At 37.3% G+C, this 22,059-nt stretch overlaps 1 protein-coding gene across 4 annotated transcripts in view; it reads left to right on the forward strand.

Moving 5' to 3' along the window:
* LOC123875736 (sodium/potassium/calcium exchanger Nckx30C) overlaps positions 1–22,059 on the forward strand; it is a 97,737-nt gene that overhangs the window by 65,358 nt on the left and 10,320 nt on the right. For all 4 annotated transcript variants that reach the window (XM_045921753.1, XM_045921754.1, XM_045921755.1 and 1 more), the window contains 3 exons: positions 3,857–4,053; positions 6,571–6,709; positions 8,866–9,118. In XM_045921753.1, the coding sequence (XP_045777709.1) occupies positions 3,857–4,053; positions 6,571–6,709; positions 8,866–9,118 (589 nt within the window). The remainder of the gene's footprint in view (positions 1–3,856; positions 4,054–6,570; positions 6,710–8,865; positions 9,119–22,059) is intronic.

Here is a 22,059-nt window from a genome sequence, read left to right on the forward strand (position 1 = left end):
TACCAAAATTTTGATACTTACTATTCAGAGGTAACTTGCACCCCAGAAACGAACATAAGCTTTTTATCCCGGAAAATCCCCCACGGAATTTTTAAAAACCTAAATTCATGCAGACGAAATTGCGGGGCATACACCAAGTAATACAAATTCAAAACGCGAGTGAAGCGAGCGCGAAATGTTTGATATATTTCCAAAAAAAATTGGTAAGCAAATGCAAGAAATAGTGTAAGTATTATTTTAGGTTTAGGTTTTTGACGGTCTCCCAGGCGCAGTGGCCATTTCTAAATTTCTGGTCTGGTGGGAGGCTTGGGTCATGGCTAGTTATATGGTTAGTATGGCCCTACCGGCCAAGAAATTAGACTGCACTATTACCACTAGGAGAGATTAAAGTCAAGGGCTAACTTGTATAAAAAAAGGCTTAGATCCTAAAACCAACTTCCGCCTCTTTGGCTACGGCCATGATCAAAATCGAGTGGGTTTCGGCTACGCAGGTATTATTCTACGCATTGTCGCACAAGGAAAATATGTATTCTTTCTACTGGACATAACGTCAGCGTTTGGTTTCGCAAGCCAGCCCGGCTGAAATTGTAAAAAACCGGCCAAGTGCGAGTCAGACTCACGCACCGAGGGTTCCGTATTCGGGTATTTTTTTTCGACATTTTACACAAGAAATCAAAACTGTTATGCATTAAAAAAAATATGCATAAAAATAAATTAAAATCTGTCTTAGAATGTACTGGTAAAGTCCTTTCATATAATAACCCACTTGATTTAATATTTAGTTACTTTGAAAATTGAAAATACTAATATTTGTTCATGAACACATGACAGACGAAGAGACGGACAGACGGACAGATGGACAGACGGACAGACGGAAAGATAGACAGACGGACAGACAGACAGACAGACAGCGAATTGATCCTATTTCCTTTTTGCTTTTGAGGTACGGAACCCTAAAAATATTTAGTTTTATTTGCCCCATATTTTATTTTCATAATTACGGGTTTCTGTATCCTGAAATACCAACCAGTAAAATACGGGGCCTCTGGCAACCCTACTGTCACATTCAAGTTAATGTCAAATATTTTGTTTTCGATTACAGAAAGCTGCATCAATCATTATTAAAATATTTTATTTGTTGTGATTGGCTGAATTTTTGAGTTTCAGCCAATAAACAGACTGTTTGCCAATTAAACGTCATAACAATATAAATGCCAGAAAGTTTAACCAAATAAAACAAACTTAATGAGAACTTAGTGAGAATGCAAACGGCACACAATTTATAATACATATTATGTTAGTCGTATATAATAGATAATTATAGTAGTCGTTCACTTTGGTAATAGTCAGATTGTCATCAGTAAAATTGATATTGGTTGATGTATCGTAAATTATTGTTTCGGTGACAAATATTTTTATAATCTACTAGCTGACGCCCGCGACTTCGTCCGCGTGGATTTAGGTTTTTCGAAATCCCGTCGGAACTCTTTGGTTTTCCGGGATAAAAAGTAGCCTATGTGCTAATCCAGGATATTATCTATCTCCATTCCGAATTTCAGCCAAATCCGTCCAGTAGTTTTTGCGTGAAGGAGTAACAAACATACACACACACACACACACACACACACACACACATACAAACTTTCACCTTTATAATATTAGTGTGATTTATCTTTGAACAGAATGGAATAGAATGAAATGGAATGGAATACAATGATAAATTTTTATTCCTGTAAACTTTTAGGTAAACTTCAAAGTGTTTTTGGATGGTCAGAAAAATTTACCACTGGTTCGGAATGCCGATCCTACGTTTTCTAGGGTTTCGTACCTCAAAATGAAAAACGGAACTCTTATAGGATCACTTTGTTGTCTATCTCTCTGTCTGTCGAGTGTGTCAAGAAAACCTCTAGGGTACTTCCCGTTGACTCAAAACCATGAAATTTGGCAGGTAACCTAACTGCGTAATTTTGGCTAGTTTTTTTAATCGATAAAGAAAGTTTGCGACATTGTTCAATAAAAAATTTGGATTCCAACTCCTCAATCCTGATGTTGCAGGGGACCTGACTACTAAAGCTAATGGGATTTAAAAAGTGTCGATTATTAATTGATATTGAAGGTATCTATACCAAGTAAATACTTTGTCGTTGACCTAACCCTGATGCTGTAAGAAATTGCATTCCTAAATCCTGGTGATCCCTCGGGATTTGAAAAGGATCATCCGTTTAAATGTTCTTACGTGATACAGAAACAAGTTGCATCCCGGGGACGGGCTATTACGGAGAGGCAACTTTTGTTCTGGGAAATGAAAGGATCGGGATTTCAAAAACCTAAATCCACGCGAGCGAAGCTGTGGGCATTAGCTAGTTGTAAATATATTTAAAAGCTACTATAAGAAAATAGATAAGGTACTTATTTCCTTATATTTTTATTGTATGGCAGCGCGCGGTTTTAAATTATAAATTGCACGTCCTGTCCTTTTCTGTAATACATTTTTTTCTCAATATCTATCGCTTTATCTCATAGCAAGAGTCCGTAAGACATAATACAGTGAATATAGGCAAAATATACAATTTTTGCAGTTTCCACGTCAGTACCTGTCGAATTTTTCTAACAGTGTAATCAGCAGAGTTGAGTTTACCATCAAGTGTCGATATGTGGGTGTTCCATAGAAGCTTTGCATCTAACGTTATACCGAGAAACACGGGGTTCTCCTTTATTTTCAACATATGATTATTAATCAATGAATTTATGTCATTTAAGGTCCTGGTATTGGGCAGTGTGAATTGAACACACTTAGATTTCTTTGCATTTGGAATTGATTTGGAAGTAAATTGTTAGCAATAAATCAGAGAGTGACCTGTGATATGGCATTACATATAGTATACATTGTCAAAAATTATAATATTAAAAAGCTGTGCGTATTGCGTGAGGAATTGCGTATTGCGTGAGGAATAGGTGCAACTTGCAGGGTTTGATGCATGCGCTATTGCCAGCAAACATGAGACATATTTTTATCTACAGGCAACGTCTGAGTAGGTAACGCATACGTCTAACGCAAGTTGAAATGTACCAGTGTATTTAGTTAGACCTATCGACAAGTTTAGAGTCGGGTGTAGTTTAAATGTGGCCCGTGTGTTTAGACCAGTTTAGACTGTCAGTTTCCGCCCCCCGTCACCGTCGGGGGTTGGTCGTCCCCCGCACCTCACCACCCCTCTTGCAGAAATCGAGACAGCACGAAATTTTCAAGATTTCTGGGTGTAATTTCTGGTTTTCGTAGTTCCAACATAATTATAACAATATAAAATATATAACGATAATTTTTTTACTGCATGATATTCATTAAATTTTCTAGGTCTGTGGTTTTTCCAAATTTCATTAAATTGCTTCGTTGTCTAGAAAAACGAGCACAGAGTTGGGCCTTTTTTTAAAGAAAAATACAAATCTTTGAACCCCTGTAATTTTAAAACTAAGTACATATTTTTAGAAAAATCTAAAACACCACAGACACAGATATTAGTTTCTAGACTATGTCTGCAAAATTTCATGGACTTTGGTTGCTTAATATTCAAATGAAATGGGAACTACGATTGTATGGAGTAAGTGACGGAGAGAGTCCTGTTAAGTGATGATCACTGAGTTAGCGAATAATCCCAAATCAGCCGCATATTGGCGTAGGTACCTACATGAAATAAATATTTTTTAACTTAGTTTTTTTTAAACTGATCACTTGAAGCACTTCAGAGCCTACACAGATTTATTCAGGGCAAATCTTGAGCACCAGAGTTTGTAGAATGTGACCTTGAAGTGCAAAACCTTTGAAAGACTCTACTTATTATAACAGTAACGTTGTTCCCAGGTAAAGTAGACGAGAAGGCGACGCAACTGCACGCGATCGCTTCACTCAAGGTGCTGCTGGAGGCGACCAAGCCGACGGCAGGAGGCGCCGGGGCGGCGGCCGCGAGGAACTCGGCGGCGGCTGCCCAGGCCAAGGAGACGCCCCTTGACCTCCCCAATGGAGGTCTCGCGGACGTCCAGTTAGATGCTATAGAAGAAGTAAGAGCTGTTCATTTCTACAGTATAATTTTTAAAGGTACTCTTGTAGACAGAATGGTGATGGGAGAGACAAAGTGTCTAAGCGACATCTAGTTAGGTATTATAGAAGAAATAAGAATTATTTATTTTCACAGTGAAATGTTTGATGGTATTCTTATAGATAACGAGTAGTTGGAAGAGAGTTAAAAGAAATTTCACGTACCAGTTCAAAATTGGAATAAAGAAGCGATAGAATTTCTAGATAGAAGGAGATATAATATAGAAGAGATTCACTGGATTTAACTGGACAGCAAAAACATTTTTTTATTTTATTTATTTGGATTAACAAACAGTAGCACGCAGTAATTAAAAATAATATAGTAGAATAATGAAGTAAAACTACGTTAACCACATATTACTAATTAGTACCTTAGTTAAATTAAAATAAAATTAAATTAAATTACAAAGTTAAATTCATAGTGTTAAACATTTCAACCAAGATTATTGAACACTCAGACATGCAGGCTTTCTCACGATATTTTCCTTCACCGTTAAAGTGATATAAACTCCAAAAAGTTAGAGGTGCGTTAGAACCCTTATAATATAAAATAGTTCTACAACGACAAGTAAACAAAACTTAGCTTTTATGTTTGCGAACACGTCTGTCAATGAAACATGTGCGCGAAACGATAGTCTAAAACTTGAGGTCGATCCTTCAAAAGTTTAGCGATCATCCCAACAAGATTCCACAGGGATCTGCAAAGGGTGGCGTATAATGTGACGTGTTTACCGACGCTATTTGGGAACGAAGTTTGTAAGCCTCTTTGGTCACGTGCCAAATAATGCTGGCAAGCAGTCATCCCGATAGGGGTTTGCACATGCGTGTTGTAAAGAGACTGCAAGATGGTTTTTACAGGAGATTACCTATCTTGGAGTCTAGGATCGAACTGCACGTAGATCTAATTGTTTATCAGGCAATTAAAGTATATTACGATTAAGATTAAAGATAAAATTTTGGCTCTATGTCAAGAAATCCGGATTTGTGCATGCCATTTTAACCCCAGACCCAAAAAGAGGGGTCTTATAAGTTTGACGTGTGTATCTGTGTATCTGTCTGTGGCATCGTAACTTCTAAACTAATGAACCGATTTTAATTTAGTTTTTTTTGTTGGAAAGGTAGCTTGATCGAGAGTGTTCTTAGCTATAATCCAAGAAAATCGGTTCAGCCGTTTGAAAGTTATCAGCTCTTTTCTAGTTACTGTAACCTTCACTTGTCGGGGGTGTTATAAATTTTTAGTTTACACTTGTGCTTTATTGACGTTCAAAGAGTAACCTTTACCACCTGTTATTATCTAATTACTTGCTTGATGTCCTTATACCTAAAAGGAACACATATACTGACTGATCTTACTGTCAGGACAATAGCAATGTTACAGTCAACTGGAAAACCTAGCAGTAGCATCAAGAGCTAGTATATAGAAAATTTTCATTAAACCTATGTAAACTGTATAACAAAGTGAATAAAGCTGAGTTTATGTTGTTTTTAAGTAAAAAAAAGATGCTGGGCTTCGGCTGCACCCCACTCCGTTACTATGCTTTGGAATATAAAACTATCCTTTACTAGTATTGTACTATTATAATATATTCTGTGCTATAACTAACTGATCCGCCCGACTTACATATATTATGTATAGGACTATGTAACTTCTGGATAAAGTAGCTTTCTAATGATTTCATCATTATTGAAATTGGTTCAGTAGTTCCAGAGTTCCAACTAGTTCAGTAGTTCCAACTCTGGAACTACTGAACTACTGAACTTTTCTCTTTGTAATATGGATCTATTCTTGACCCATTTTTAGATCTCTAAATACATAGAGTCTACGAGAAAACCAGTTTCATCCTTTTCTAAGTATCATAACTCAAATATATCCCCTCTTGTGACATATTTTCGACTGCGGTTACGGATCGGCTGTGATAACAAATGATTTGAGATTTATTTGGAGATTATCGTGCTCATAGGATGCTCACACCAGATGTTCGACATTTTATTTTCTCAGACAAATCGTGATTGGCTCAATTTCTTGGTATTCGATATTTTGATTGTACGCCATTTAATAAAGTGGTCCGAAAAAGGTGTCTACGATTATAAGTATAGGTTTTTACGGCTTTACTCACGTATCTACTCGTAAGTCAATGTTAGCCCAACGAATTTCGAACCTATCCAGGGTCCTTTTTCATAGGGACTCAACTCGCTGGACCTACGATTGTCTGCGATTAACTCATACTGCTATAATGATACAAGTATATACATTGGGCCCTTAGGAGTGCTAAACTATTAGAAAAGTTGTGTAGATCACATTGGTGCAGTCTCAAATCTTCTGATTGGCTGTATTTATGGTATTCTTGTTGCAACTATGCATTACAGCCAATAGTGAGAGAGTGTGGGCTAACCAGAGGTGTAGTTTGATAGCCTCAGTAGTCACATTTGCAATCTCATTTGCCGTACATGAAAAAAGTCAGTGAATAATATTGTTGCAGATTGGAGACCTGGAGGACGACACGACGCCGCTGGACATGTCGTGGCCCTCCGGCTTCCGCAAAAGGCTGACGTACCTGTTGGTCGCTCCCATTGTCTTCCCACTTTGGATGACCCTCCCGGACACGAGGACGCCGAGAGGTAACCACTACTTCTGAATCCTGACCGAACCTGAATCCTGAACGGAAAATAACCAGACAAGAAATATTATAGTGTACAAGTGTTTGCGAAAACATGGTGCGAACTCTCTCTATTTGCATTTCGATGGATGGAAGGCAAAATCTCACGACTCAGTCTTAACATAAGTATTTGCCTTCCATCCATCCAAAGGCAACATTTTATAAACGCAAGGCCTGTTTTATATAATGTGCTTTTTGTCGCATCGAGTGTACTGTTGAGATCTATAGATGGCACTTTCACTCTCTCTCCGTCACTCGTTTCATACAATCGTAGTTCCAATTTCATTTGAATACTAAGCAACCAAAGTCCATGAAATTTTGCAGATATATTCTAGAAACTAATATCTATGTCTGTGGTTTTCCAGATTTCTGTTAAAATATTCGGTTTCAAAGTTACACGGTCTTAAAAATTTACATACAAATCTTTGAGCCCCTGTAATTTTAAAACTACATATTTTTAGAAAAATCTAAAACACCACAGACACAGATATTAGTTTCTAGAATATGTCTGCAAAATTTCATGGACTTTGGTTGCTTAATATTGAAATGAAATTGGAACTACGATTGTATGAAACGCGTGACGGAGAGAGCCCTGTTAAGTTTCAGTTAAAACGAGACAGATTTATGTTAGCAGTATAACGCTGTCACGTTTTAATAGTGTCTTAAGTCTGAGCAAAGTCAAAGTGCGCTCTATAGATCTCAGCCTAAAACCTCCCAACTCCAGGTTGCTACTAAGAATTTCTTAACAGTGACTTTTTGGCCCAACCTGGGCTCAAACCAAAGATCTCATGATCCTCTATTGGATAAGCCAGAACATATTTCACATCACACACACACATCTTTTGGTAATAATCTTTAGTTGAGCCAAAACATTATAAACTGCTTTAAAAGCCAGAAAACTCAGTAGAATAGTTACGTACAACGTACTAGATCGTTAATTACTCTTGCTAGTAGTCATGTTTCTCTCGTCGTCATTGTCTTCTCAATGTTATATCAGTGCTTGGACATCTGGCAATCATCTTTCTCGTGCATTTATAAGGGAACGCCCATAGTTTAACTATAAAATGTAGTTTAAATTGCAATCTTACCTATCCTTCTGCTTGGTTGAAACTGGAGGAGTTTCAGCTATTTGCTAAAGTATGAAGTTTTAACAAGTGTACTATAAATTCGCAATACTGTCTCAGTCAGAATAAAGCGGAGGACTGAATTGCTCCGCAGAAATATAATAGGTATGCAATTCCCCAAGATTTTCTCCTTCAGCGAAGAAAACATAATGAGTTGTAGTTCCAAGAAAACTTATGCACTCAAAACCGGAAGTACAATCAGCACAAATTTTCAAGCAATAAGATCTTTCGTATCTTTTATAACAATCTTCTAACCTCGAAAAAGAAAAGTTTTATTGCAAGAGCCATTTATAAGTTATCGAGAATATTAGACTCCGGGGAAACAACGGATTTCGAGGAGGAATCTCTGGGGAGTTTGCGAGGATTTGTTAGAATGTTTACGGTATAAAAGAATACTATGGATGATAGTTAACTGGCGTCCGTTTATCGAGCTTCGTGTTCTCTTTATCAGTGTTATACGAATTGTATTGTATTCTTCAGCATTTTTCTTAGTCAGAATATGAAACAGCGTGAATAATAAAATAAGTCAGTTATCTAGAGTTTGATGTATTGGTTTGCTTCTGATCCCTTAGTGCTTTGAAAGAGTATTACGAGAATTTCGTAGTGGCCATTCTTCTTAGGTTTACCTAATATTATTACTGTGGCCTTATTAATTCATATTTTTACTCGAAACTAAGTTTGAACTTTTGTTTGTTAAAATTCTTCCGCGTTTCATTTGTTTCTGCTTTGGTGCGTTATTAAATAATCTACTCGGACATATTATCGTCTGCATTTTGTAACTACTTACGCAGGTGCAACGTCTAACGCATTTTTGAACTAGGTATGAAATGCTAGAACTGAAATTGATCGATATGAAATCAATTTCTAAAATAAAAACATTAAGGATTGGCTCTTTTTTCGCAAAGAATCAGTCCTAAAATAATATATATGTAACAAGTTAAAAATTTTAGCAGTGTGAGTGATAGTAATACAAAAATTTTCATTCTCTTTCCAGGGAAGAAGTTTTATCCTATAACATTTATAGGATCGATAGTATGGATAGCGTTTTTCTCCTACCTCATGGTGTGGTGGGCGAACCTAGTGGGGGCGGCGGCGTACGTGCCCCCCGAGGTCATGGGGCTGACGCTCCTGGCCGCGGGGACCTCCGTGCCGGACCTCATCACGTCTGTGATCGTCGCCAGGAAGGGCTTCGGGGACATGGCCGTCTCCAGCTCTGTTGGCAGCAATATTTTTGATGTCACTGTTGGGTAAGTGCACCTTCAATCTTATACAGTAACCAGACCGCTAGCAAAAACTTAGCGTTATTTATTATGCTACCTTATAGCAGTTAGCCCAATCCAATGCCAATAACCATTTGTCTTATCTTGTAGTTTGAGTGATTTAGTATTTTTCAAACCCGCATTGTATAGCGTGCAAAACTCGGGTTAATGCCCCACCTACGACGCGGCATTGACTTCGAGTGACCTACGGAATGTTCGTTGACCTCTAGCGTCAGTCAGATGTTTTATGAATGTGAAAGTGTGTTTGTTTATTGATTTATTGGTGTCCCCTTCAATCAAGTCCTAACAAAGCAACGGATCGACGTGATTTTTTGGATGGGTATAGCATGGCTATAGTTAAAGACCTGGATAATGGCAGGTGGATTCAAAAGTAAAAAGTATGATTGAATGAAATATTTTCTTTATAATGACTCAAGCTACATTTTATCTCCTTATCTTATGAATATCAAAAAATTTCCGCGGGATTTTTTAAAACCTAAATCCACGTGGACGAATTCGCTAGCATCAGCTTATCCATCCATAGATCCATAGATGGATTAGATATGTGAGCGTAGTTGTGTATGTACCTAGCTACTTAGCCTACATAGATGTATTGGCGTGTAGACAAAGTGAGTATCTATGTGTGGAGTGGATTAGATATGTTCTGAAGCGCGTAATCCATTACTTCAGCGTCGTCTGACACTCTTTGTACATCGCGTCTTTTCCATAATCTTTCATGAGAACCAGAACTAGATACTGGAAACTTTTGTATTTGCCCACTTACTTTGAAGCTGCTTCGTACTTAGAGCTAAGTAGGGAGAGCGGGGCTAAAAGTAACCGGGGTAGGTTGTACCGATTGAAATAACTCTATAAAGAAAAGAGATAAAATGTCCTCAGTGCATAGTAAAAAAGATTCCAACGAATTGAGAACCTCTTCCTTTTTTTGAAGTGGGTTAAAAATGGCTCTCTTTATGAACTATCACTTTAGTAGATCTAACTTGCCCCAGCTCTGTAACAATTTATCCCAAGTAGGGGCAAGTTGTTACTTTCTGACTAAGACAGATATCTTATCTTATGATATCTTAATTATGTTAAATAGCACATTTTCTTCGTGATATTTAAGTTTGTTTAAAAATCGGAACTAGTGGCCCCACTCTCCCCTACTAGGATACTTAAAATATAGTAACTGACTGAAAAGATCTATTAGAGAACATAGCCTTTTTGGTCGAACTTCCTCAATCGTACTACTCCTACTCAGTACCTCATGTCAATATTCCAATGACGCCTTGATTCATGGGACATACATTCATCATCATGATCAACCCATTTCCGCCCCACTACTGAGTACGGGTCTCCTCTCAGAATGAGGGCGACCATAGTCTGCCACGCTGAACCAATGCGGATTGGCAGACTTCACACACCTTTGAGAACATCGAGAAGTCTCAGGCATGCAGGTTTCCTCGCGAAGTGATATTTAATTACTTAAACATACATACATTACGTAAAAATAACTCTGATCTTAAACTTGCGCAGTGGATGATTTATCGATTTATGTACCTATTTCGGTTGAGGTTATGTCGTCTGTGCAAAGTACAGAAATCGTTTATGGGGGCTGAGTATTTATTATTATAATTATTACGGCCCCAAAAGAATTTAAGATTTGCCATTACACAAACAGTGTGTAAAACAAACTTACTAACTCCAGGCAATTATACTAAATTGTGTGGAAGCAACATCTTTTACTAACGAAGAATATAACAATCATAATTTAAAGTTCCTTAAAGTGCTTGAGTAAAATGGCTGCCAATTTTTGACGGTTTAATTTTAGCGCCAACTAAAAACGATGATTTTTAAAAGAGCGAAATTTTTTCACAACTCTTGGCGCCACTCCAAATATGTAAGTTTGAACAGGGGCTGATGTAACGTACCCAAAACCGTCTCTTTTCTCTTTGTATGAATAAAAGATATTGCTGAAATTCAGTTTTTAGGTGGGGTTTCCAACGCTGCACTTACCAGTGCAGGGTCGCCATCGCAGCACTTTGGGACCCTAAAGTATACTGGTTTTTGAACTATGTGTCCTGCACAAAGCCACTTCAGCCCAGCTAGCATGGGCAGTGGATAAAAATTATATCCCCCGATTATATCCGCTGATGTCATAGAAATCAGTGGATATAATCGGGGATATAATTTTTATCTACTGCCCATGCTAGACGGGCAGCTTCGCAACCGACTGAGTTATGTCAATACTTTGGTTGTCCTCCGGATCTTCTCATTTCTGATTTGATCACGTAGAGAAACTCCAAGCATAGCTCTCCATCACCCCTGAAAGACTCTGAACATTTGAGACCCATAGGGCTCTTTCACAATAATTATTGCGGTCCGACATCGTATCGCAGGTACGACGTCGCACCTCTTGCGATTCTCATGATACCCACGATGCGTTATGCGTTGTCATAGAATTTTATGATGAGACGTCGCACCGCAAGTATTGTGAAAGAGCCCATAGTGGCAACTATGAACTGAGTTCTATATACAGAGTCTAAGCAGAACTCTAGCAAAAACTTAGCGTTACTATACCACAACACAATCCAATGCCAATAACCATTTGCCCCATTTTGTATATTTAGTGATTTAGTATTTTTCAAAACCCTCAATGAATAACGTGCAAAACACGGGTCAATGCCTAACCTACGACGAGGCATTGACTTTGAGTGACCTATTTATGGAACGTTCGTTGACCTCTAGCATCAGCCAGATGTTTTATTTGCAATATATTGTGAACTTTAAAAAAAATGCAGGATTTAAAACAAGTAGTTTTTTTATGGTATCTTATCAGTAATCATCAGTACTATCACCTGTCTTCGTTTTGGTTACACTATTTATAGAACTCAGTTCATTGTAAACTGTGATTGATGATTTTTGCAAAGAAAATCGACGCTATAAAGACTTGCCTGTCAAATTATAAGCTGACTGGCTAAAATGGAGGCACAAGCTAAGGCGAAAATTCTTATAATAATCTATTTTATAATAGACTTCCGTGGAAATAGGAAATGCGATGTTATATTGTTACATCACCCCCCTCAAGCTCACACTTGGAGTCGCGCCAAGCGTCACACGCGAGGAGCTTCGGAAAGAATAATTTTATCTTCCTTTCTAAATTATCCACCGGTTTGCTTCGGTGACTTTAAAGCTTAATTGTATGAATACCTTCCACATTTTTTTACGGTTTATGTTAAAAATACATAATGCCCGCGACTTGAACCGCGGTTAGGTTTTTAAAAATCTCGTGGAAACTCTGATTTTCCGGGATGAAAAGTAGCCTATATTAATTTTCGGGATGCAAGCTATCTCTGTACTAAATAGATTAATGCCCGTGAGCAAGCTATTTATAAAAACCAAATAGTGTAAGAAATGCCCGCAATTTCTTTGGTGTGGGTTTAGGTTTTTATAAATCCCACGAGAAAGTACTCTTAAAAGTAGAATATGTTTAATAGGACCTAGTGCCTTATTGAAACACTGTTCATGATTCGCCAGAATCACCCCGAATTTAGCTGATGATTTTACTATGATATTAGTTAGTAGCAAACTCAGGCATGAGATTTTCCTCACGATATTTTCCTTCAACCTAAAACCAAGCGATATTTAATTGCTTGAAATGCTCAAAACTCTGAAATGTTAGAGACGCGTTCCCAGATTGAACCCCGAATAGGTTTTAACTTGAGGCTTAGGCTATCACCACTTAAGCAAAACCTTTAACCTATGTCTTTAATACCAAAAATACTGGTAAAGGAGTAACTAGGTCGAATAGTTCTTGAACACACTTGAAAGGCAGTCTTGCTCCAATGTTCCAAACTATGCACTTACATTTAAGTTGTGGTAATAGTACCTACTGAAATTATGTACCTTTGTAAGGCTGCTTTTCCACCAGATATGTGCTGTGAGGAGGTGAAAGCGAAGCTACGTAAACTTTGTGACCGTTTCCACTATTGCTAAACGGCACTATTGCTTAGGCTATGAAGATGCGCCGTCGCGAAATAGCTGTGCGAGATAAATGAGCGAGTCGAGCTAAGCTATGCATCGACGGTAGGGAGAGCATGGGGCTACAACACTCGCGCATCCGTAGCTCCCATCCGTAGCTCCCATCAATCCCGTAGCTCTAAGCCATAGCGCGCATCCGTCTATACAAAAACCATAGCTTCGTTAAACCCATTTCTACCAATGCTAGCTACCTGCAGCATTGAATATGATGGTTGGATATTTCACACATTACATAGCAACGTAGCTTAGCATGACTGTTGGAAAAGCAGCCTAAGGAAGGGCAATAAAACGAGACCATGAACCCAATCTCCTTGAACTTTGCGCCCCTCATTCTTCGCACTGATAGCTAACGAGTAATGTACTTACTTACAAACCACATTATGTAACTTACTACGATGTAAGTATGACTTAAAAATCTATTATGTTGCCTAGCTGTGTTGTTACTAACTTAAGTAGGTTCCTACCAACTTGTTATGTAAAACGTACAAGAATCAATCTGGGTATGAAGTTAGTTTTTGTTATATGTATGTATGTTATGAAGGTATAGCTAATAAGTAATAACACAAACAGTCAGGGATAGATACAAAGATACATGATTGTGAAATAGTAGAGACGTAAGAGTCGCAAAATCCATTTCCTAATTAGCCTCGTCGACTCTGTGTCAAAGAGATACGAATGATGCATGATGCTCAAAGAATTTTAACGCAATGTTTTTGCATCTACCTACAGCATCAGTCAATCTAATCCAAGGCCCGTCAGGCCCGTCTCATAATACTCGACTCGGAGACTCGTTTAACCGGGCCTCAGTTATTCGGATTGCGATTATCCGGATTGCCAACTAATGATGGCCCATCTCATGCGGATGCATTTCAAAACTCCGTTCAAAATGGTAAATTGATCACTTGGTGTAGGAATTGGGTCTCTTTCTCTATGAATCATATTATTAACCCCCGATCCAAAAAGAGGGGGTGTTATAAGTTTGACGTGTGTATCTGTGTATCTGTGGCATGGTAGCTCCTAAACTAATGAACCGATTTTAATTTAGTTTTTTTTTTTGTTTGAAAGGTGGCTTGATCGAGAGTGATCTTAGCTATAATCCAAGAAAATTGGTTCAACCGTTTGAAAGTTATCAGCTCTTTTCTAGTTACTGTAACCTTCACTCGTCGAGGGTGTTATAAATTTTTAATTTACACTTGTTTCTCATTTGTGAGGGTCGTGACATCTATTAATCACAAAATTGTAGTGGTTTTATTTGAATAACAAAAAAGTAATACAAACTTGAAAGATGTAGGTAAGGCATCGCTTAGAAAGGATTTACAAAATGCGATCGCAGCTTTGTATGAAAGTCCTATGTTTTGGAACCACGAGAAAACAAAACCAGTTTAATATCGGAAAAGTAAAAGACGCTTTAGCAACCTTACAACTTAATATCATTAAAAGATAAGTACCCTATATGGTACTTACTTAATACAATTTAAATTCTAGTACAATATCGTATGCATCGCATCCGGGTCCAGGGTTTCAGACACGTGCATAGGTTTATCTATCCATAGAATAATGCTCATACGAACGTTTAAGCAATTTTATGCTTTATTGTAGTTTAAATAGAGCCGGAAATGCGCCTCTAAGGATGACATTACGGCAGCCAGTAGCCCAGACGGAGCAAAATCGATAAATGAAGCTGCAGAACTTTGCCGGGGATAAATCCTGTTCCTTTCGTACATTTTAGTTGAAATTGTTTAAACTACCTTCAGTTTATATAGACGGCTCTTTAATAATGTTGGCTGTTTCTTTTTTTTTGTTAGCTTGGAAATGATTAAATTAGTTTTCATTTTGTGAGGATTTTACTGTGCACAGAATGGGGAATGCCCCTCATAGGCTCCTGTTATAGAAGTCTCTGGTGCACTCTTTGATTTTTAGGGTTCAGTACCTTAAAAGGAATAACGGAACCCTTATAGGATCACTTTGTTGTCTGTCTGTCTGTCCGTCTGTCGTGTCTGTCAAGAAAACCTATAGGGTACTTCCCGTTGACCTAGAATCTTAAAAATTTGGCAGGTAGCTAGGTCTTATAGCACAAGTAAAGGAATAAATCCGAAAAGTGAATTTATGGTTACATCACAGAAAAAAAATTTAAATGTGTTTCAATTTTCAAAGTAAGATAACTATATCAAGTGGGGTATCATATGAAAAGGCTTTACTTGAAGATTATAAAACAGATTTTTATTTATTTTTATGCATATTCGTTTTTGATTTATCGTGCAAAATGTCCGAAAAAACACCCGAGTACGGAATCCTCGGTGTGCGAGTCTGACTCGCATTTAGCCGGTTTTTTATACGGTTAAAAGTGACTGACAGCGATCTCATCTGATAGTAAAAGCCCGTCACACACGTGCCAGTGAATGGCATGCTAGGTGCTCGTAAGCTGGCACGCAAGGTATTAACAGACAGACAGACAGACAACAAAGTGATCCTATAAGGGTTCCGTTTTTCCTTTTGAGGTACGGAACCCTAAAAAAATGGAATGTGTACTACAAATTGCCGAAGGTTACACCCAGTCTGTCTACTTTAGGTCTGAGGGAGAAATACCTAACAAACACTAGACTGCATTAGCTCGGGGTGCATCTTCCGATCGATAACGCAGGGATTGCTGATAGGCCATAAATGAACTCTATTACTAATGCAACAGAGTTCAAAATTCTACAGAAAAATCAACCCTTAAAGCCCATAAACGTGCAAACGATCTTCAACTCTATGCTTTTATGATAAAGTTACTCTTACTAAATGTAGGTTGAAAAATTAAGATAAAAGAAGAGTTTTTTTGTTGCATGGATATAATAGGTAACATTGTAAAATAAATCATAGAAATAAGTAGGTATAACATTTTTAATGGGTATGATTTCAATGTAGGTAGGTACCTATATAAACTGGGTATATTAACTATTTAAACGAAATCATTATTATCTCAACCTGCCGTCGACCTACTATTGAAAACGTGTGTCTTCTCAGAATGATAAGGCCATCTAAAGTCTAAACCAAGTGTAAACTTCACACAAATATTAAGACGAACTGTCAGGCATGCAGGTGTTCTGAAAGTGATATTTTTAGTTGCTTAGAACGCACTTAACTCTGAAAAGTTAGCAGTACGAAAGTACTCAGAATCGTACCTCGGACCGCCCAAATACGTCTAGATTTTCACAGTTTAACGTAAAATCTTCGTCTTTTCTTACTCTTAGTATCGTTTTTCCTTTTCCTTTTATTAAGGTCGGTTAAAAAGATTTTAAAAATTAGATAAATGGACTCGACAATTCGATTTTACGCTTTCTGGTCTGCCAAAAGCTAGAAAATTAAACTTTACTCATTAAAATATCGCTGAAGTCTGTGAGATGGCCTTGCCATCCGTCATACGGTTTTATGACTGTCGGAAATTTGAAGCCTTGCTCTTAAAAACAAAAATCTCGCACGAAAAGAAATAAATTAGTTAAGATTCTGAGTAATTGTAGGAAAGGAAGTATAAAAAACAAAAGGGCAAAATAAATTGCTCTAAAGCTAAATTGCGTTAGGGTCGGTCATAAATTAGATAAAAGTCGTAAATTTTAACTTAGAAATCTCTACAAGTGTACAAAATTGTAATCACGTGTTATGCGAGTGGTCTAGGCAAGGCAAGAGCGTGAGAAAGCAAAAGGTACGGCCCATTAAGGGATGTTCGAAATACATTTTATTTTCAGCCAATTAGCCATCAGCCAGGGTAATTCTGTGCGCAAGAGTGAACCAATCAGAAACCGAAATTTCGCTGGTTTTTTTTTTCATTTCAGATCATGGGCGTGAACAAAAGATATCCGTGTGGACGTTTTAAGTCTACACTGGGGGACCGAGAGGGACATTCGATTGAGGTCTGGCTCAACGTGCAGTAGAGCCTAACAGTGAATATTAATTAAGTGTAGAAATATATTGCAATTGTATAGTTAATAATAGAAAAATTATAAATAGAATAAAATAGTGTGTATCCGGGCCAGCAGAAGCTGATATATGGTGATGTACTAATTTACATTTAATTTTAAACTAGATTATTTGAAAATCAGTTCCAAAAATCTTGAGTAAAGAATTATTTTACAAACTAAATTAGAGATGATATTATTATTTGGATATTAGGAGGTGTTACAATATTGTGTATAACTATTAGATTTGCATCCAAAATTATAGAAATGGGACATTTCTCTTTGTGGAACTAGGATTCAAATATATCTAGAATAAATAATGAATATATTATAATTTACGCATAATGTGTGTCCTTAAAATTTACTTTATTATAGAAGTAAGAATTATAGATAATATCTCTATTGATTATGTGGGCATGTGTGTATTTTAGATAAAATGGTGTACATAATATTATATAAAGCCGAAAGGGTTTTTTTGTTTGAATATTTGCTTTTCCCTTTCAATAATTAGTATGGCTTAGGAAGCAAATGTTCGGCCGGGAATTAATTAATGTAATAAAGTTACTTAATTCCCAGTCTAAATAATAAATTCAGTTTCTCTTCTTTTTTTCTAAATACTCAACTGTATGAGTAAATAAACAATTATTTACCAGAAATAAATGCACTTGGGTATAACTATCATCTTTTATTTGCTATATTTAGATACATTTTCCTAGACATTTAATAATGGAGATTCAATTTGTTTGGAGGCTAGACTATCGTATTGTAATATTAACAAAGCCAAAGATACGAAGAAACCATGTATCGAACTAACTTGAGCTCCAATATTAAGATTTTCTCATATGACCTATTTACCAATCACAATTCCTATTATTAAGTAAAAATTAGGTTAGGTTTTTTTTTCAGCAGTGCACCTATTTATAATACTAGCTCTTATTCAGCATTAAATAGGGAATAAAATTGAATTAGCAGTCTAATGCAGTCTGATGGAATGACACTTGTCGTTACAATTATAGATTTGGTAGAAAAATTACTCAATAGCTAAAATAAGGTGGTGTGCTATAAACTACTAGCTACCGCGGTATAAACATCGTCTTCATCAACATGAACAGCTTTCACCGGCTCACTACTGAGCGCGGACTTCATAGAGAACTCTCGATCAAGTTTACCTTCATCATATGGTATTTTATACCATTATGTGAAATTCTCACGATGGTTTTTCCTTATACTTTTATTATCACAAAACGATTAGTACTAATATACCAAGAATGCTCTCCACTACTAAAGATAATAGGGTTGGCTGGGTTCGAATCCCAGGCTAAAGACACCTTAAAGGGACCTTGTCGAGGATACTTTCGAGTAACAGCTAAATTTCATCTACCTACTAAAATACCCTGAACGAGACAATGGAATACACGCTGCCTCCGGAGGACAGATGGCGAGGCAGGTAGGTACCTTTTTTTATTGTGTACCGATCTTTCCCAAACAGCATTTTAGGTAACATTATCTGTTAAAACCGACGCCAGCTGAATTTGTGAATCACCGAGTTTTTGAATAGATAAAAATACTAGTTTTGCTGTACTTTGTAATTCCTTTGCTTGATATTATATGGTACATGGTTGATTGGTGACGTACCAGCAGCGAGATTCCGGCACAAAGCAAACACGTCATGTCTTTATACAGCTGGACTCTCCGAACTAATAAATTGGCCAATTTATTGACAATCAATCAAACAAATATATATATATATACAAAAATACCATGGTTTTGGGGCGAGCCCAGAGCTCACTGAAAAGAACCTAGGTTTCCGTACCTAGGCAATTGAAAAACGCTTCGCAGCGAAATAGGAGAGTCCAATTGCTGTGCCCCACATAACATGGATTAAGGCTGAAGTTTCAGCGTAGGTATTTCCCCCGTGCTTGAGGAATGCCGGTTGGTCTCAAACCGATGGCCTAAATAAGGCAAATACACGTATCAACTGATTTTCCACACTAACAGGACGTTCTAAATTAGCAAATCTCTCCACTCATTATATCTATTTTGAGGAGTTGAAATTTTACATTAATTTTTTATAATTCAATCCGTGTAAACCTGTTAGCTGGTCGAGAAGTCTACGTGTTCACCCAACGTACTGTACCAATTAATTACTTGTAAATAACTCATGACTTAAATACCTAGGTGTTTCTATAATTCAGCTGAGTTCATTTCTTATTTTATCTCTTCATAATGCCTAATCTTAACCACTAGTATAGACGATCACACCGTACCATCACAGAAATTTGATGCCGAGTGACCAGGGATCTATGTACGTATTCGAAATAACGATATGACTAGATTTACATTAACATAAAAATAACACAACGTAGAAATTGTGATTGGGTATTTGAGAGAGAAAAATTTATAAACTTACATTACTATTTATAAATTATAAGTTTTAAGGACACACTGCATGTTGTTTTATATTTATATGTTGTACATTTACATTTATTTATGTATAGGGGGAGCAGGAGAGCAGAAATAAGCTGTATGTCTTATAAATGTAAAATTTACAGGTTTTCAGAAGATACTACAGAGATCGAGCTATTATTCCTTGCTTATTTCTCAGACTTAATTTTTTTCAAACTCTGAGAATACATATAATCGAAGCAGACCCAAACATGTGATTGCAATTAGTAACAGTAATATATTAGTATTAAAAATACGGCTTCGCGACTTATGAAAGTTATTCAAATAAAATTTAAGTTGGCACTTGGGTAGGTAAAAGAAATAGGGTCAAATTGAAAAAAAAAAGATGTCTTCAGGTAGAAAAGGACGTAGAACAAAGCAAGTAGGTGCGGGGCAAAGCGATGTTAGTACCGTAGAATCGAGCGAGCAAACAACGACCTTAGGGAATGCTACATTAGAGTTGATTTTGAAAAAAATCACCGAATTCGAAGCAAAATTACAACAGTTAAATTCAAATACCGGTTCAAATGAAATCGCGAGCATTTCTTCACACGAGTCGAACGGGATTAATGAAAATGAAAAATCTGATAGGCAGGGGTCGAATCTTGAAACCGCGAGCACAAGTACATTATCTGAGACCCGGAATTTATATGTTGTACAGCCGTCAGTAACTAAACCAAATTTCGACGGAAAACCATTCACTAACCCCATCGTTTTTCTTAAACGATTAAAGAAATATATAAGGGCGGTAAATGGATTAGATCGCGAAATAGATATAGCGTTAGGTTGCATCTCGGGGCATGCTCGGAAGGTTATGGACTTGTATTCGAAGGGCTGGACTACGTTCGCTGACTTCGAGATTGATTTTAGACGAAATTATTGGACCGAACAAATTCAGGAATCTATAAGATATAAATTGATTAATGCGGTATATTCAAGCGATTCGGGAATGTCGATGTCCGAACATTTTGCTGAGCAAGCAGAATCAATGCAGTCATTAACTATTGCGTTTAGTGAGAGAGATTTGGTCAATTCTATTATGCGACATTATGCTATAGATATACAGCGATTATGGTTTACTAGAACAGAAGAAGTTAACATCATGAACGGAGCGAAATTTCTTCGAAACATAGAGCAAAATATTGTTGAAAAACCTAGGCAAATTACGAGAGGTACTGTTAGTAATAATTACAGAGGTAGACGATACAATGAGTCATCATCGAGACGACCTATTGTAGCAACAATGTCAACAAGAAGTTGGAGAGCTAGGGGAAATTCGACGAGGGGACGCGGCTATCGTGGTCGATTAGGTTCTAGGGTTAACTTTAACAGACCTACGGTATCCGAAACTAAACAAATTAGGCCGGCAATCACGTTCGTAAAAGAGGGCGAGGATCTTACTGTGTCTAAGAATGTGGGGGAGGGTTCATCAAAAAACTAGAATGCCCAACACAAACGAGGTCAAGTCAGTTAGTCTTGTGTGGCACGGGCGTCAGAAAGACCTCAGATCACGAAAGGACAGGTGTAGTCTATAGGATCTTAATTAATAGTGGATGGAAGCCAGGACAGAGTTTGGGGACCGGAGATAAGGGACTTAAGCGGTTATTAAGAGGCGGCGTTGATTATAACGAGTATAGTAGTCAATTTGAAATTAGGAGTATAGGAATCTTATTGGAAAACCAGTTTGAAAATGTAACAGAGTGTAATGAGTTAGGCGTGACTTGTGAAACTTGTATGAGGAGAGGTTTGAATGTGTACACAATGTATCATGAATTAGATGAACAAACCGATGTGAGTGTTGATTATTCTTTACCTAGGTTACCTGAAGTATGTGTTAGATTGTATGGAAGAAGTATGAGTGCACTCATAGATACGGGAAGTCAGATTAGTGGAATAACTAGGGAATTGTACGACTCTATTCTAAGAGAACATGGGACATTGCCAGAGATCGCTATTCCAGCAATTCAAATACAAGGCGCGTTTGGATCGCGAAGTGAAAGCACGAATCGGTTAGTGCTAATAGAGTTTCAGTTAGGTAGTACTTTAGTTGAAGCACCTGTACTAGTTATGCGACGTCTTCCTAGGTCATTGATACTAGGATACGATTGGTTAGAGCGGGTAAAAGGAATAGTGAACTGTAATGGTGAACACACTTTGACTATTGAACATATGGGCGTTAGGTCTTGTGTTAGGCTGAATTCGGACTGCAAAATCGAAAGGTTAGGGGGAGAGACGAACGCAGCCACGATTAATTTAATATTAAATCAAAACTCTAGGCCAGTGGAACAAAGTGTATCAGACATGAATTTAGATAATGAGAAATTTAAGGGATTAAAATTAGATGACGCGAACTTAAGTAATGAACAAAAGGAATTATTACTACCTGTGTTAAACAAACACTGTAAGGTATTTACGGTAGGTTTAGGTTTGACAAACAAGTACGAACACGTTATTGAGCTATTAGACGAAACACCTTTTGTAAAACACAGTTATCCGGTACCTTTGGCGTAT

Source organism: Maniola jurtina, chromosome 20 (assembly GCF_905333055.1).
Source record: "Maniola jurtina chromosome 20, ilManJurt1.1, whole genome shotgun sequence".
Classification (NCBI taxonomy): Eukaryota; Metazoa; Arthropoda; class Insecta; order Lepidoptera; family Nymphalidae; genus Maniola; species Maniola jurtina.